The sequence below is a fragment of the Nicotiana tomentosiformis genome, chromosome 2 (genome assembly GCF_000390325.3).
Source record: "Nicotiana tomentosiformis chromosome 2, ASM39032v3, whole genome shotgun sequence".
Taxonomy (NCBI): Eukaryota; Viridiplantae; Streptophyta; class Magnoliopsida; order Solanales; family Solanaceae; genus Nicotiana; species Nicotiana tomentosiformis.
The window spans coordinates 134,231,462-134,248,920 of NC_090813.1; the positions used below are offsets into that span (position 1 = coordinate 134,231,462).

The 17,459-nt window shown below is 37.6% G+C and overlaps 1 protein-coding gene across 1 annotated transcript; it reads left to right on the forward strand.

Moving 5' to 3' along the window:
* Positions 1-5,646: 5,646 nt before the first annotated feature.
* Positions 5,647-9,075, forward strand: LOC138905643 (uncharacterized). The gene is made up of 7 exons (XM_070194165.1): positions 5,647-6,124; positions 6,200-6,315; positions 6,529-6,806; positions 6,983-7,226; positions 7,394-7,919; positions 8,181-8,344; positions 8,524-9,075. The coding sequence occupies exons 1-7, from the start codon at positions 5,647-5,649 to the stop codon at positions 9,073-9,075; spliced, it is 2,358 nt and encodes a 785-aa protein (XP_070050266.1).
* The last annotated feature ends 8,384 nt before the right edge of the window (positions 9,076-17,459 follow it).

Consider the following 17,459-nt stretch of genomic DNA (forward strand, 5'->3'; position numbering starts at 1 on the left):
AGACTTGGTCCGTCCTGGGAGACTGTGAAGTCTAATAGCCTTTATTTGTGTTTATATGCGTTCCTGTCTACTAGAACTTGACTGCCTTTCATGTTAGAAATCATGCTTAGGCTATATTCCTGCTCATGGTAGTTATATTTAGTCATAGTGATTCTAGTACATGTTTACCTCAGTCTCTGTTATTTTCCCGTATGATATACTGTAACACCTTGATTTTGGCTGTTTTCCCTTCCTTTATTGAGAGCTATCAGACTAGAGAGGTTCATGACTGAGTAAGGCTGAGGAACTGTTTGTGAGATATTATACTATAGTACGTGAGTTGTCTGTGCAGCACGTGAGTTGTCCGTGCAGATCCTTATATTATACTATAGCACATGAGTTGTCCGTGCAGATCCAGATATTTATCCTATGGTACGTGAGTTGTCCGTGCAGCACGTGAGTTGTCCGTACAGATTATAGCGCTTGGGCTGTAGGAGCCCCTCATGAGTCTGAACACTTCTAGTGAGCGCAGGTACCTATTGAGAGTGTGTATTGAGATGGGTTGAGTGACTGCTGCCTTGAGGGGCTGTACTTGCTTTTATTTATTGTTGCACTTAGTTGTTATCTGTTGTTGTTGTGAAATTTCTGAAAGATTCATATCTGATTTACATGAGCGCGAACTGATTTGACTTATACCACAGGGTTTGAAAGCATGTTCACTCTTTACTGAAAACTTTTGAAATGAACTGTGCTGTATAGCTTGTCACTGCTTCTCAGTTCCTTATTTATTTCTGCTACTTGCTGAGTTGGTTGTACTCATACTACACCCCGCACTTTATGTGCAGATCTAGATATGTTTGATCACGGAGGTCATTGAGTTCGGGCGCAATCGAGTATCGGAGACTACGAGGTAGCTGCCGGCGTCTGCAAGATATTGTCTCTCCTTCTATATTTCTTTCTGTCTTGTATTAATATTTAGACACTGGTTGTATTAGTTTGGTTCTCTAGATGCTCATGACTTAGTGACATCCCGATGTCGGACTATTTTTTTGCACTTATATTTTATTTGGGTTTTACCTAGTATTTATGAGAAACTCTGATTATTTTAAATGTCTTAATTCACTTCTGTTAAATTTTGAAAGTGTTTTGGAAAGGTCGGCTTATCTAGTACTACGATAGGCGCCATCATGATGGATTAGGTTTTGGGTCGTGACATAAATCATGCTACAGAGTGATTGGGAATAAGAGAGCCAATTTGAGTTCTAGAAGTAAACACATGTTCCATTCCCAATAACCCACGAAAAGCCTTTGGAGCATATTTTCCGCACTAGAATATTAAGCCAGATGAAGAAGCAATTGTTTGCCCTAAGGCGAGCACTATACATTTTAATAAGAATATCGTCCCACAGTGAGGAAGGTTAAATAAATAAACACCATGAAAGACTCGCTAGGAGGATAATATTTTAAGATTTACGGAGACCAAGACCTCCGTTGTGCTTAGGGAGAGTGGTTGTATCACATTTAAGATAGTGAATTTTCCTAGAGGAAGAAGTAGTACCCCACAGAAACTCTCTTTGAATTCTATATATACGTTTTTGGATAGCAGAGGAAGAAGGAAATATTGCATAGTATGGTTTGGTAGGGCATTGAGAGTAGTTTGAATAAGTGTGGCTCTACCGGGCATTGAGAGTAGTTTGAATAAGTGTGGCTCTACCAGGCATTGACAGAAATATAGTTTTCCAATTAGCCAGGCGCTTATTCATGTTATCAATGAGATAATGTAAATCAGAAGCTTTAGGGTGGCGATTAACAATAGAAAATCCTAAGTATTTCCCAATGTTTTCACTAACATTAATACTAAGAATGTCAACTAATAAGTTTCTAGTCGATTGAATGCAATTTTTAGAGAAAACTATTTTGGATTTAGTGAAATTAATTTTTTGACCTGGCATTTGGAGAAAGGAGGATAAGCAGTGCTGGATCGTGCTGACAGCTTTACATTAGCATTGGCCATTAAGGTAAGATCGCCTGCAAAAATAGATGGGATAAAAGGGGCATATATGGTTATGTTTTATGGGTTCCCAAAGGGAATTATCAACTTGGTGGATAATGTAGATGGATAGCAGTTCTGATAAGTGAGTATTTTAACCACTTATTAGTACTTTCTTGCTATAGTTTTTAGTCCGAAAGTACTGATTTTTATCTTCGAATCTAATGAAAATGGTTGAATTATAGGTGTGCTGGAGAATGTAAGTTCAATAAGAAAAATAACTCAAAAAGGAGATGTTCTAGCCAAGTTAAGCAAATAAGAAAAGTACTAAGAAAAATGCGGTCCGCAGAATTACATCTGCGGGCGCAAAAGCAAGTGCGGTCCGCAGAAGATGGAATGCGGCCGCAGAAAAAGAACTGAAGCTTTAGGGACTTTTGGCAGAAGTACGGTCCGTAGATTAAAATGTGCGGTCGCACTTGGTCGGCAAAATAGGTTCGCACTGACAAGCTTGAAAGATCAAATAATGATCAATCGAATAAGTCTGAAACCCACTCAAATACGACCTGCAGATATTAAAGTGCGGCCGCAGAAGCTAAAGCGAGATTGCAAAAACTACTCATACTGAAGGCAAAAAAATATCAATCCAGCTAAAGTGTGGACAGAAGAAGTTGAAGTGAGGCCGCAGAACCCTCCAAAGGAAATTTTTGTCAGACATTTTGGGAGCCTTATAAATAGGACTTTATGACTTTTTAAGGCATCGTTTCATTATAACAGCTGGTAGTTCGGTATATTTAGCTATTTGGAGAAAGTTTGATCTACAGCTGAAGAGAATTATCTACTCTTTCATTTTATTTTAGTTTTATGTCTTTAGTTTCTTCTTATTTTCATCTTTTCATGTTTATTAACATGATTAGCTAGATCTTTATCAATGGTTGTGATCCAACCCTAGTGTGTAAAACTTATGAGTTATTTATATTATACTTGCTAATGATTGTGTTAGTGTTATTTAGCCTTATTTATGCTTTAAAGTTAGAATTGATGGTAGCACCTTGATTTATGCCTATTTGACTTTGTTCTTACATGAGAATGAAGAATTTAGTCTAGGAAAACTTGGCTAACATGAAATTGAACTAGTTGAGTTATTGGTTAGTTTAATTAACAGATTTGAACTAGAGATAAGGATAATCTAATTTGGACTCATATATAATTGCACTTATAGCTACCTATTTGGACTTGAGAAAGCTAAATTGGGCATAATCACTCCTTAACTAAAAATTATTGAGTGAGTACTTGAGTATTGAGAGTCATAATAACCCCGATCTACCAAGCAAGCATAAATTAACTATACCTATTAGGTTTACAATCCTAGGCTTTTCTCTATTTGATAAAATTCAAAAAATATTTCAATTATTACTTGTTTGCTAGCTTAGTCAATATCCGTAGTAGTTTAATTAGAAAAAATGATACATACAATTGTTTGGAAGTCAAATTTAGTTATTTCAAGTTGCTCTCTTAAGTGATTACCTTAACACTAAATCTAAACTCCTTGTGATTCAACCTCGACTCGCGTTGGGTTTTATTATTGTAACGACCATTTTATATTCCCTTATTATGGGGTGTGAATTGGACGTGATCAATTTTTAGTGCCGTTGCCAGGGAGTTTACAGTGTTAGTTATATACTTGAGTTTGTTTCTTGAGTATCTTCTTTTACTTTTGTGATTCTTACTTGTTGAAGTGATTTTAGGATTCAAATATTGAACAACGAACTTGGAGACCTTACATTGGGAGAGGTGGACAACGAAGAGGAATAACTTGATGAAATGCCAAAAGTTCCACGATAAAACCACCCGAGGCCGTGGTCAATAAGACAATATACTTCCACCTCCCCTACCTCCACCACCACCACCACCATAACTATAAGCGGCTCGATACCAAATTTTGCCCAATGAAGGGTATGCAAGTGCCATAGTTCCCCCTCGCTTAGGGCAAGAAACTTTCAAATCACCAACATGATACTCACTTTGCTCGAGCAACGATGTTATTTTACTACGGCGTAACATCAAAAGGCTTACAAGCATTTGAAAGGTTTTATGGCTACGTGTTTGAGAAGCAAACAAACAAATATTTCGGAAGATGCATTACAGTTAAGGCTTTTCCCTTATGACGAAGGGTTAAGGCTTTGGATTGGTTGGAATGCTTGCCTAATCATTCGATTCATACATAGGATGAATTGGTGGCAAAGTTTAATTCAAAGTTCTTCTCTCTCGGGCATATGACAACTTTACGAGATGAAATATTGGCTTTTAAGCAAAAGCCAATGAACCTTTGCATGAAATTTGGGAGAGGTATCGGGCTATGGTGAAGGAGTTCCTAAACAATAATATGAATGACAACATAATCCAACAAACTTTCTATCGTGGTATTAATACCACGAATCAATATGTGGTCAATCAATTGGCAAGAGGCAATTTCATGATTACACCTTATGCGGAGGCATGTGAAATTCTTGATGAGATAGAGTAAACCTCTCCGGCTTGGCAATCTCGAGCCAATGTTCCCCAAGGTGATTCCAACATGATTCACCTTCATAAAGAATTTCAAGACCATGGGCAAGCTATTGCTGAATTGACCACCACCATGACTCAACTTGCTAAGGCTCAACTTCATCAAACTCAAGCCCCTAAGCAAGTTCATGCCATGGAGTGGGTGAGTGTTTTGGCCAACAAGAAGTGGACTAAAGCTACTCATGATGGTGTAGATTTATGCACGAGATGATGGTGGTTATGATCAACATGACTCCTATCAAGAGCAAGAAGAAGAGGTACAATTTGTGACCAATTACCAAGGGCAACCGAGCAATTTTCAAGGCTCCAATAAAAACCAGTGGTGATCTCAAAATAACCAAGGCAATTGGGTTCTAACAATCAATGGAATTGGAATAACAACAACAACAACCAAGGGAATTGGGGAGGCAACAACCAAGGAAATTAAGGAAATGGTAACAATCACGCAAATCGAAGTTCGGGGTTCCAAAGACCTCTAATGTATCAACAACCAAGAAACCCACCTCCCTATCCTTCTTACGGTTCAAGTTCTTCAAGCAATGAAATGGGTCGTATTGAGAACATGTTCAATGATGGAAAATAATACGGATTCGAATGCCCAACTTGCCTCACATACCACATCAATTCGGAATCTTGAAATTCAAATGGGAAAAATATCTCAAGCTCTTAATACTCGTCCTAAGGGTGCATTACCAAGAGATACAGTAGTGAACCCAAAGGGTGGTAATAATACAGGGCATGCCATGGCGGTTATCGCAAGAGGTGGAAGACGCGGGAATGCACCCACCTCAAATGAAAAGCAACTTGTAGATGATGATCAAATGATCCAAGAGGAGGAAGTCCTACAAAATGATGTTCAAGTACATAATGAAGTTCAGATTGATATTGATGATAGTATGGAAGAGACCTGAGAGAAGGTGAACCCCTCTAGGAAACACATCATTGACATGCCGAAATTGGAGAATCAAAAGACTAATGCACCCTTGCCAAAGCTTCCACCTGCATACTCTCAAAGGCTCACTAAGCAAAATGGTGAAAATCAATTCAAGAAGTTTATTGAGATGATGAAAAGTCTCTTTATAAATGTTCCATTAGTGGAAGTTTTGGAATAAATGGCCAGTTATGCCAAGTTTATGATAGATCTTGTGACCAAGAAGAGGTGGATGAACTTTGAAACGATCAAGGTGACTCAACAAGTTAGTGCTATTGTTCATTCTATGGCTCCTAATTTGGTGAATTCCGACGCTTTTACAATTCCTTGTACTATTAGAAGTGCCGATTTTGCTAAAGCTTTATGTGACTTTGGGGCGAGTATCAATTTGATTCCCTATTCGATGTTCAAAACCTTGGGGATTGGGAAACCAAGACCCACATATATGAGGTTACAAATGGCCGATGGCACAATGAAAAGACCGTTAGGTGTGATTGAAGATGTATTAGTTCGAGTTGTTAAATTTATTCTCCCGGCGGACTTTGTTATTCATTATTGTAAAGTTGATTATGAAGTGACTATCATTCTTGGAAGGAATTTCCTTGATACGGGTAAGGCCCTTTATGATGTTGACGCCGGAGAACTCATTTTCCGTGTTGGTTATAAATAAGTGTTATTTCATGTTTTCAAGTCTATGCGTCAACCAAATAGCAATGAAATGTGCTATTTTGTAGATTTGGTGACCGATGTCATTGTTGATGATACTAGTTCTACAATTAATGTTAGTGACATGTTGGAAATCATTTTGCTCAACTTTGATGATGATGAGATGGATGGATTCATGGAATGTGTGAATTCTTTGCAAGAAATGGGGTCTTACGACTATGCACCCTGAAAGTTATCATTGGATTGTGAGAATAGGAAGACTCATCCTACAAAGCCTTCAATTAAAGAGCCACCCACCTTGGAGTTGAAGCCATTGCCAGCCCACCTTCGGTATGAATTTTTTCGAACTTTTTCTACTTTACCAGTTATTCTTTCATCTTGTTTGACTAACGTGCAGGTAGATTATACATTGGCGGTCTTACAAAGAAGGAAGAAGGCTATTGGATGGACTTTGGCGGACATTCGGTGTATAAGCGCCGCATTTTGCATGCATAAGATCAAGTTGGAGGATGGTGCTAAACTGCCTATTGAACATCAAAGAAGACTTAATGAGTCTATGCAAGAGGTGGTCAAAATGGAGATTATCAAATGGTTGGATACCGAGGTTGTCTATCCCATTTCTGCTAATTCATGGACTTTCCGGTTCAATGTGTCCCAAAGAAGGGGGACACGATGGTTGTTACCAATGATAAGAATGAGTTGATACCCACAAGAACGGTCACTGGTTGAAGGGTTTGTATGGATTATCGAAAGCTCAACAAAGTCACAAGGAAGGACCATTTTCCTCTCCTTTTCATGGATCAAATGCTTGATAGGTTGGCTGGTCGTGCTTTCTATTGATTTTTTGATAGTTACTCGGGATTCAACCAAATTCTTATTGTACCGGAAGACCAAGAGAAAACCACATTTATATGTCCATATGGTACCTTTTCTTTCAAACGAATGCCTTTTGGATTGTGCAATGTGCCAACGACTTTTCAGCGGTGTATGATGGCTATCTTCATGGATATAGTGGAAGACTACCTTGAGGTCTTCATGGATTACTTTTCGGTGGTTGGGGATTCATTTGATGATTTTCTTGCTAATTTGGACAAGGTATTGGCTAGATATGAGTAAAAATATTTGGTACTCAATTAGGAGAAATGTCATTTCATGGTTGAGGAAGGCATTGTCCTTGGCCATCAAATTTCAAAGAATGGTATTGAAGTGGATAAGGCAAAGATTGAAGTTATTTCTAAGCTTCCAACCTTACCTCGGTAAAGGGTGTGAGAAGTTTCTTGGGCCATGCAGAATTCTACCAGAAATTTATCAAAGACTTTTCTAAAGTGGTGAACCCTTTGTGCAAACTCCTCGAGAAGGATGCCAAGTTCCATTTCAATGATGATTGTATGAGAGATTATGAACAATTTAAGCTCAAGTTGACAACTACTCATATAATTATATCTCCAAATTGGAGTTTGCCGTTTGCGCTCATGTGTGATGCAAGTAATGTAGCGGTTGGGGCTATTTTGGGGCAACGTATCAACAAAAATTTTCACCCGGTCTACTATGCTAGTAAGACCATGAATAGTTTCCAAGTCAACTATATTGTTATGGAGAAGGAGCTACTTGCCATAGTGTTTGCTATTGCGAATTTCCGCCCACACTTGATGGGTGCCCGGGCTAATGTGCACACGGATCATGCGGCACTTCGCTATCTTATGAGAAAAAAGGAATCTAAAGCTCGTTTGATGAGATACGTGCTTTTGTTGCAAGAATTTGATATTGACATCCAAGACAAGAAAGAAAGTAAAAATTAAGTGGCAAACCACTTGTCTCGTTTGGAGGAGGAGGGGAGGCCACATGATGGCCTTGAGATCAATGACTCTTTTCCCGATGATCAACTCTTGGCACTTTCAAAGAAAGAGGTACCATGGTTCACGTATTTGGAAAATTTCCTTGTGAGTGGTATCATTCTGGAAGAGTTCACTTCAAACCAATGAAAGAAGATCAAGAGTGATTGCAAAGACAACTATTGAGATGAGCCATACCTTTTCTGGATTTTCATAGATGGGGTGACTAGAAGATGTGTGCCGTATGAGGAGGAAAGTGATATTCTTTGGTCTTGTCATTCTTCACCTTATGGCGGGTCATCATGGTGGATCAAGAATGACGGTAAAGTCCTAATTTGTGGTTTCTATTGGCCTACTCTTTACAAAAATGCAAACAATTTGGTAAGAAGATATGATGAATGTCAACGGGTCGATAGAATTTAAAGAAACATGAGATACCCCTTACAACCATCTTGGAGATTGATATCTTTGATATTTGGAGCATTGACTTCATGGGCCTTTTTGCGAGTTCTTGTGGTACCACCTATATTTTGGTCACGGTGGATTATGTGTATAAATAGGTTGAAGTCGTTTCTTTATCCAATAATGAGGCTAGAAGTGTGGTGGCTTTCTTGAAGAGGAATATTCTCACTAGGTTTGGGACTCCGCGAGCAATTATAAGTGATGAAGGGTCGTACTTTTGCAATGAGGCTTTTGACACTTTGCTCGGTAAGTATGGTGTCACTCATAAAGTGATAACCCACTATCATCCACAAGCAAGTGGTCAAGTGAAAGTTTTCAACCGCGAGATAAAGAGTATTTTGTCCAAGACGGTGAATGCAAATCGGTCGAATTGGTCTAAGAAGATTGATGATGCTCTATGGGCATATAGAATGACTTACAAAACACCTATCAGAATGTCTCTATATTGGTTGGTGTTCGTAAAAGCTTGTCATCTTCCCCTAGAATTAGAGCACAAGGCAATGTGGGACTTGGAGAAACTAAATCTTGATTGGGATGTAGCCGCTAAATTGCGGGTTACACATTTGAATAAATTGGATGAATTCCAATACAATGCTTATGAGAGTTCGTCCTTGTACAAAGAAAAGATGAAGTACCTTCATGACAAATAAATTTGGAATAAGGAGTTCAAGGCCGGTGATCTAGTGTTGTTGTTCAACTTAAGTTTGAGAATGTTTCCCGAAAAACTTAAATCTAAGTGGAACGGTTCATTTGAAATTATTGGTGTGACACCCTTTGGTGCTTTGGCCTTGAAAAACAAGAACAATGAAATATTTCGAGTTAATGGTCACCGAGTGAAGTATTACTTAGACAAAGTTGGTGAAAACCATATGGTGGCAGTTCTTTACTTCAAATGAGGATTCTATGACATTGCATCGTGCCATGATGTTAAATAAGGCGTTTCTTGGGAGGCAACCCTAGTTCTTTTCCTTTTTCTCTTTTAGTTTAGATGTTGTTTATTTTTTTTTATCCAGATTTGAAGTGTGCTACAGTGATCAATGTTAGGTATTTGTAGATGACTGAAGAAGTGGCATTACATGGAAAACTGTGGACTGCACTTTTATTGTGCGGCCGTAGAAGAGGAACTGCGGGCAGCAAAAATTTGACTGCGGTCGCAGATTTTTAATACGGACTGCAGATGCAAAGGGTAGCTCAAGTGCTAAAATAAGGATCCAATAAACTTTTCTTGCAACAGTGCAGAGCCAATTTTGCGGCCTATGACATAATTTTGCGACTGCAGGAGAGAACTTTCAGAGAGGTCACTGAAAACATGTTGACAGAAGTGCGGACCCTACAAATATAATCTCTCTACTGCCCAGGTAACATAGTGCGGACCGCCGTTAAAATTTCGCAGATGCACTTAACCTTTCTTTGACCCGACCCACATAATAGTATAAATAGAACAGTAGGTCATCATTTTATATTTTTTGCCATTTTCACTCACTAACAAAGATTTCACCAAAGATCCATTTGCTCGCACATTTTTCCACACTTAGCCACTCTCGATCATTCTACTTGCACTAGCACAATCTAGTATACATCACTTCGATCTCATTTATGTTTCTTTTGATTTTCAACTTTGTTTTAGGCCATCCATGTTACATCCCTTATATGTGTCCATGTGGGGTAGGTTAAGAATAGGTATTTCCGAAATCCTACTTAGAGTGGGTTGGGGTTGTTGCTATCATACATATAACATGTTACCCAGTTGGATGGAACAACAATTGTATAACCTAGGTAGTAACTGAACTTTGTACTTTACTGTTCTTGATTGTGCTGACCACACTTGAATTTTTGCGATCCGCAATTGCTGATTTAGATAGCCTGGTTGATAACCCTAGTTCCGCGAAATCAATTTAATTATGCGGACGACACTCAAAATTTCATGGCCAGAAAGAGAGGTCCACACTGTCCTTCAGAGAACTTCTTCTCTGGGACCTGAGTACTTTTACTCAAGTGCGAAGCACACTCAAAATTGTGTGGACCACAGTTGAATTTTTGCGGCAGCAGAAGTCTGTACGCACTGTCCTTCAGAGACTTCTCTCTGAAGGTATGATTCCTCAGTGCAGAAGTGTGGCCGCACTTGAATTTTTGCGGACCGAACTTCCACTATGTCTTCTGCATGTTTAACAATGAACACCCCACTGCTCTTATGCTTTCCTCTACTGCTTTTGTGACTCCTAACTACTTTGTACCTGCTGTCAATGACTTGCATACCAACTGGCAACTCTCTTTGTGCATAAACAAATAATGGTACGATCAATAGGAAAGGGCATAAGAAAAGGTTCCATACACCCTAGTGTACAAGAAAAAAAACAATCGCCAAGAAGCAAACAACTGGCGGGGGGAGAGGTAGAAGTTGTTGACGACCAATTTTGACCCTCATTTTAAAAATTAATTTATTTATACTTATTGATTTTCAATAAATATGTTAAAGATATTTTCTAATTAATAATACCTATTATTTAAGTAATTAATGATGTTAATTAATAATTTAATGATTATATAATTAAAATCATATTACTCTTATTATTTTGGAGACTATTAAAATAACTCTCATATTAATCGTATAGGTTTAATTAATTTAACAAAGTTACTTCTTAATTTTGGTGAAATAGCCCATTATTTCAAAATAAATTTGAAATTAGTGTAGTAAATAGCAAAATAAGATATTTAGTAATTAATTAACTAGTTACAGTAATTAGTAGTGTATTTGATTAATATAATTCTTATTGCATTTTATTGGACTTATTTAAGTTTATTTAAATTAATTCTAAAAAGGTTAAAAGACTGAAATGGATACATTTGCAATTGTATAATTAAATATGAAATGGCTATTTCTATAATTGAAGCTAGCCCAAACAACAAGCCCAAATCAAATTTGACCCAGTCCCCACACCCATCTCTTTCTACCTTGGCAATCCGCCTCAACCCATGAGAACCAATAAGAACTCTCCACATCACCTCTTTACAATACTCGCAAAAGAAACACAATTGATCCAAGCCACCCATCCTTTAGATCAACGACTCTCAGTTTATCTTTTTTTCCCTTTAATTTTAATACCCCATCAGATTCAATCTCAACCGTCCAAATCCAACAATTGTCATATTACATCGTTTTAATTATTTAATCCACTGATTTATCAGGATTTATCAGGCCGTTGATCTAAAGATCCAATGGCCCAGATTACATCCTTCGCTTTAACCCCTTGAGAGGACCCAATCTCCCCCAAACCCTAATCATTCCTCTCCTTGACTCGGCTGCCCCCTTTCCCCTTCCTCCCTCTATTCTCTCAACTCCCACAGACATGAATCAACTAAAAGCTTGCACATATCCATGCAAGGTCTCAAGTCAAATGCAAAATCATCTCTTTTGTCTTCTGATCCCGCGAATCTCGCTGGGTTCTCCTCGTTTCTTCATACGAGTTCAAAAGCCTTAGTTTGAAAACCTAGACTCAAATATGAAACTTTGAGTCTTTAGATTTCCTTATGCTACGACCAAATCAGAGCATGCATGAGCATATTTCAGGATTTCATTATGCTTATTCGAGGTCTAGAGGTCAAATTCAATGACCTCTGGGTTTTTGGGCATTTCCTTTAATGGTCGATTCTCTCTCCTCAGGTAAAAACTATCACTAATTCCCCTTTGTCATTTAGATTTTTCACTCGATTTTTCTTCCATCATCAACTCATCGTCATCTTCCACTCACCGAGTTTGATTTTTGTTGAACCCTAAGGCATTTTAATGTCACTATAAATAAGAGCTTTAATTCTCTCACCTAACAACACAAGACACACAAAAATCACCTAACAACAGAGAAACATCAATTTTAGTATTGAGTAGCAAAATCAAGTTAGGGTTTCTAACTAGCCTTTGATTTCTTCCCAATTCTGAGCTTTACACTGGTTGGAGTTTGAGTTCCTGATTCTAATGGCTAAGAAAGAATCTCGTTTGGTTTGTTGCCCAAAGAAAGGTCAGTGGGCCTCGACCTTTCTCCTCTCTTAATTATTTAATTTAAATCATATTTGTTCTATTATTTTCTTGTTAATTCACTCCGTTTTCTGATATTATGGTTGATTGTCTCTATATGTTTGTCATTAAATCATAATTGATCACTAAAGTCTAGAGTTATAAGCTTCTTAATATTATAAAATCAGTATCATGTACTGGTCAATTACCTCCTTACAATCTTAATGAATATGTCTTGAGTAACTTATGCATTGTTAAGCTTATGAGATTTAGTAAAAAACTTTCAAATGAGCTCGTATAGTTATCCTAATTATTAGACTGTCTATTGTTCTACTGTGTTTCTCATACGTGCCATATTAGTTTACCTTAGTGTTATTGGTATTATTCACTTGATAAACTAGCTTAAATGGATATGAACCCTTCAATGATAAAGATAGGACTGCCACTTTAGTTTAGGTACATCAGCTCATGACATGTAGATCAATTTCTTCTTTCAAATGTGCTTTTGTGACTCTACTGATTTTTGGAAGATCATTAGTCTTCTGTTGAACATCATGACTGTGTAATCATGTCTGGGTTCTCCTTATATAAGCATGATCTAAAACCTACTATATTCTTGTACTGACGCTTTGTATGTATTTTGATGGTCGTTACCCATTTAGCCTAAGTCATGGAATTTGGTTAAGACATATCTATGGTGTTGAGTTCATCTGTTATGTTAGAGTCATGGCTAATACTAAAGAACTTAACTTGTACATCATACCTTTAGTATAATGCTTTTTACTGTCTTTTTCTGAAACTAATACATAGTAACACTATTGGTTTGACTCAATCATGTTTGTGATGTTGTAATCCTATTGGAATATCCTATGTATTCTCTCTCTCTCTCTCTCTCTCTCTCTCTCTTGAATATTCTGTACTTATCTTGTTCTTAAAAACACTGCTTGCCTCTCATGATCATGTATGTTCTTTCATTATCTCTGAAATGAACTAGGCCTGACCTGTGAACCTAAAATGAACTTTCTATACTACTACCTGTTTTTACTTAAATATATAGTGATATGCTTTAACTCTTAGTGAGATTAGTATGAGTATGAAGTTAAGATCTTTAGAAGAAAGAATCATGCCATGAGAATAATCTGTTTACTTGCATTCCTTTTAACACCCTTTAAGAATTCCAATTAGAGATTTTAACTTGTACAATTAGTAAAAGTTTGAGACTTAATCTAGGGATACTCTTAAACATAGGCAGTTAGGATAATGATATCATGACTTGAGATTCCCGAACTATGTACCTTCCTACTCTTAAGTTATATGATCTAGCTGTCTGGGTTTTCAAAGTGTTCTGCCAGTGCTCTTTTGTAACGACTTAACCGGTTATTTTGAGTATTATAGCCTCATTCCCATATTTATTGCTTATATTGTGCTCATTTATTATTATGTGACTTTACGGGGTTGTCAGGTTTGATCCGGGGATATTTCAGAATGAATTGTGACACTTAGTCCTAAGGTTGAAAGCTTAAGTTGAAAGAGTTAACCGAATATTGACTATTAAGTAAATGGCTCTAGAATGGGGTTTTGATGATTCTAATAGCTCCGTAGGATGATTTTGGACTTAGGAGCATGTTCGGATATTGATTTAGAGGTCCGCAGATGATTTTGGCTTAAATTGGCGAAAGTTGAAAAAATAAAAGTTTGGAGAGTTGAGAAGTTTGACCAAGAGTTGACTTTGTGGCTAATCGGATAGGATTTTGGTTTCGAAAGTTGGAATAGGTCCGCTGTGTCATTTATGACTAGTGTGAAAAATTTAAGGTCAATCAGAGTTGATTTGATAGGTTTCGGCATCGATTGTAGAAATTAAAAGTTCATTAGTTTCAATAAGCTTGAATTAGGGTGTGATTCATGTTTTTGATGTTGTTGGATGTGATTTGAGGCTTCAAATAAGTTTGTATCGTATTTCAGGATTTGTTGGTATGTTTGGTTGAGGTCTCGAAGGCCTCAGGTGTCATTCAGATCATGTTCAGCGCATTTTGAACTTGGAGGAACTGCTGATTTTTCTGTTGTTAGTTTCCTCATACGCGATTGCGAGCGGATGATTGGGATCACAAATAGTATTGTAGGAAGCTGTGGAATTTGTGCTATGCGTTCGCGAGAAGGTGTTTGCAATCGTGAAGCCTGGGAAGGCAGTTCTACATAAATGCGTGTGTTAGGTCGCTTTCGTGAAGAGGAATGGAGGAGACTGGAGTTCACAGGATTTGTTCTTCGCGATCGCGTAGGTCTGGAAGTATGCATATCGCGTTCGTGACTGTTGATTTACGTTCGCGAAGAGTACTTTGAGGGCAACTTGATTTTTGTTCTTTGCGATCGTGAGATACTTTTCGCAATCGCGAGAGACTTTTCGCGATCGCGAAGATGAACACCTGGGCGGAATCTATGTTTTCAAAAATGAGGGTTGGAGTAAAATTTCATAATTGGACTTTGGGAGCTAGGATTGAGGCGATTCTTGGAGGGATTTTCAAGGAATTGATTGGGGTAAGTGATTCTAACTCGGATTTGGTTGATATACATAAATCTATCATTGTTTTTATCATTTAATTAGTATTTGGGTTGTAACAATTGGGGAAAATTGTAGAAACTTCATAGGCTTTAATTTGAGGATTTGAATGTCGAGTTGTGATCAGAATCGAGTAATTTTGGTATGGTTGGACTCGTGGTTGAATGATTATTCGGATTTTGTTAATTTTGTCAGATTCTGAGATGTGGGCCCGGGGTTGATGTTTTGAGTTGACTTTTTGACTTTTGTTAAAGAACTTAGCTTTGTCATAGGGAATTGATTCCTATAGCTTGTGTTGATTGTATCGATTTGTTTGTGGCTAGATTTGAGGCATTTGGAGGCCGATTTGCGAGGCAAGGGGTTATTGGAGTAGAGATTTGCACGGTTTTGAGGTAAGTAACACTTCTAAATTTGGTTTTGAGGGTATGAATCCCTGAATTACGTGTTATGTGGTTGGTGTTGAGGTGACACATATGCTAGGTGGCTGGCTTGTGGGTGTGCACCATGGTAGTTGTGACCCGGTCGATTCCATGGTATTGTGTAGTCATCAAACCTTGTTGCTATACATGTGGTCCCTATATGTTAGAGTAATTGAGCTGCAATCCACGTTAGAAATCATGTTAGGCTATATGCTTATCCAGTTGAGACCCACTAGGGTCATTTCTCCTATTGAATTATTTGCTTAGATGTCAATTTTGTACTAAGTCAAATCCATCATTTGCATATCATATTTCAATCTCTGTTACTATTTATTGTTGTGTTAATGACTGAGTTGGGGCATAAGAGCCGTGTTGTGAGTGAGATTTGTGGATCGGGCTATACGCCGCAACAAGCCTTTTGGATTTATTATTATTATTATTATATGGATCAGACCGCACGCCGCACCAGGACTTTTAGGCTTTATTATTACGGGATCAGAATACATGCCGCAGTAGACCAGATTGGCTTTATATTAGCACTTGGGCAGGATCCACCCCTCAAGAATCTGACATACCAGTAGTGAGCGCAGGTACCGTACAGTGCTGAGTGACTGAGTGTGATGAGTGATAGTTGAGACAGTCAGATTGAGTACTCTTAGAGTGTGAGTACATGAGGTTTTCATTTTGATGCATCACATGTGACATGCATATTGAAATGTAGATATAGAGATGTATCATTCCTCGTACCAGTCATACTTTGCATATTTCATCTGTATTGAGCTTAATTATTAAACCTGAAGGCATGTCTACATTGTTGTATTGTGTACCAACAAATTATGAGTTTCTTTGAGTTATTATTGTCATATTTTGTAACACCCCGAAAATTTTTGAAGTACTTAAGCGCTATTAAGAAAGTTGATATGCGCTAATTATATTATTTTGTGTACAGAAGGACTATTAATATTATGGATATCAATTGGATATGATAATAAGTGTACGAGGCATATTATAAGTGGTGTGGGGTCTAAGAAGACCCTTAAGTCTAAGTCAAGTTGGAAATTTCATGATAGACTAAAGTTCCAAATGAGCACGCATAATACTAAATTATGGATGAGCATATCTACATATATATATAATGATTTATGTGATGTATGACCTATCAAATTAAAGATCTTCGGGTCTAGTTTCTAACGCTTCAAACCGTTCGTTATTTGGACACTCCTACAAGGCGTTATGACAAAATTACCAAAGGTTGGTAGAATGTGATTCTGCGGCCAATTCTGCGACCGTAGAATCATTCTACGGGCCGTAGAAGTGGTCTGCGGACTACAGAATGGTCGCAAAATTGACCAGTACAGCCCAATTTTGGGTATCCATTTTGCGGTCCATTGTGCGACCCACATACCTATTCTGTGACCGCAAACCTGAGTTCGGAGGGTTAATTTTCCTATTTTCTTAACCCGACCCCATTTTGATAAATAGCCTTTGGGGCTTATTTTGGGGCGATTTTATGAGAATTTTAGAGACAGAAGGAGGAAACCTAACATTCTAATCATCCAATCTTGCACCAATTTTGAAGAATCAAGAAAGCCAATCATAAGATCTTCATCTAAGAGGTAAAGGTTCCATACCCTAGTCTTTAATTTCAAGTTTGGGGTAAAAGATGGGTGATGTGGAGTATGATTCTTTGGTGTAAGAGTATTATTTATACATGCTTGTACTAATAAGGTTTTTGGGAAGATTGTTTAGCTCAAATAAGTAAGAATTGGATTGTGGAGTGAAGGAAATCTTGTAGAAGAACCTTGTAGTTAAATTTGCATACCTAGTGTTTGATAAAATGCTCAAATGAGCTGAAACCATGAATATCTTCCTAATTTGTGTTCAATTTTGTTATGTCTCAAAAAAGATTGGGATTTCTAGAATTTTCGTAACATGTAGTAATTTAAGGAAAGCTCAAAGCGAGGTATGTTAGCTAAACTTCTTTCCTAGAATTGAATCCCATGATGTTCTTGTAAGTCCCGAGTTATTCTTTATAAATAAACTATTCGGAAT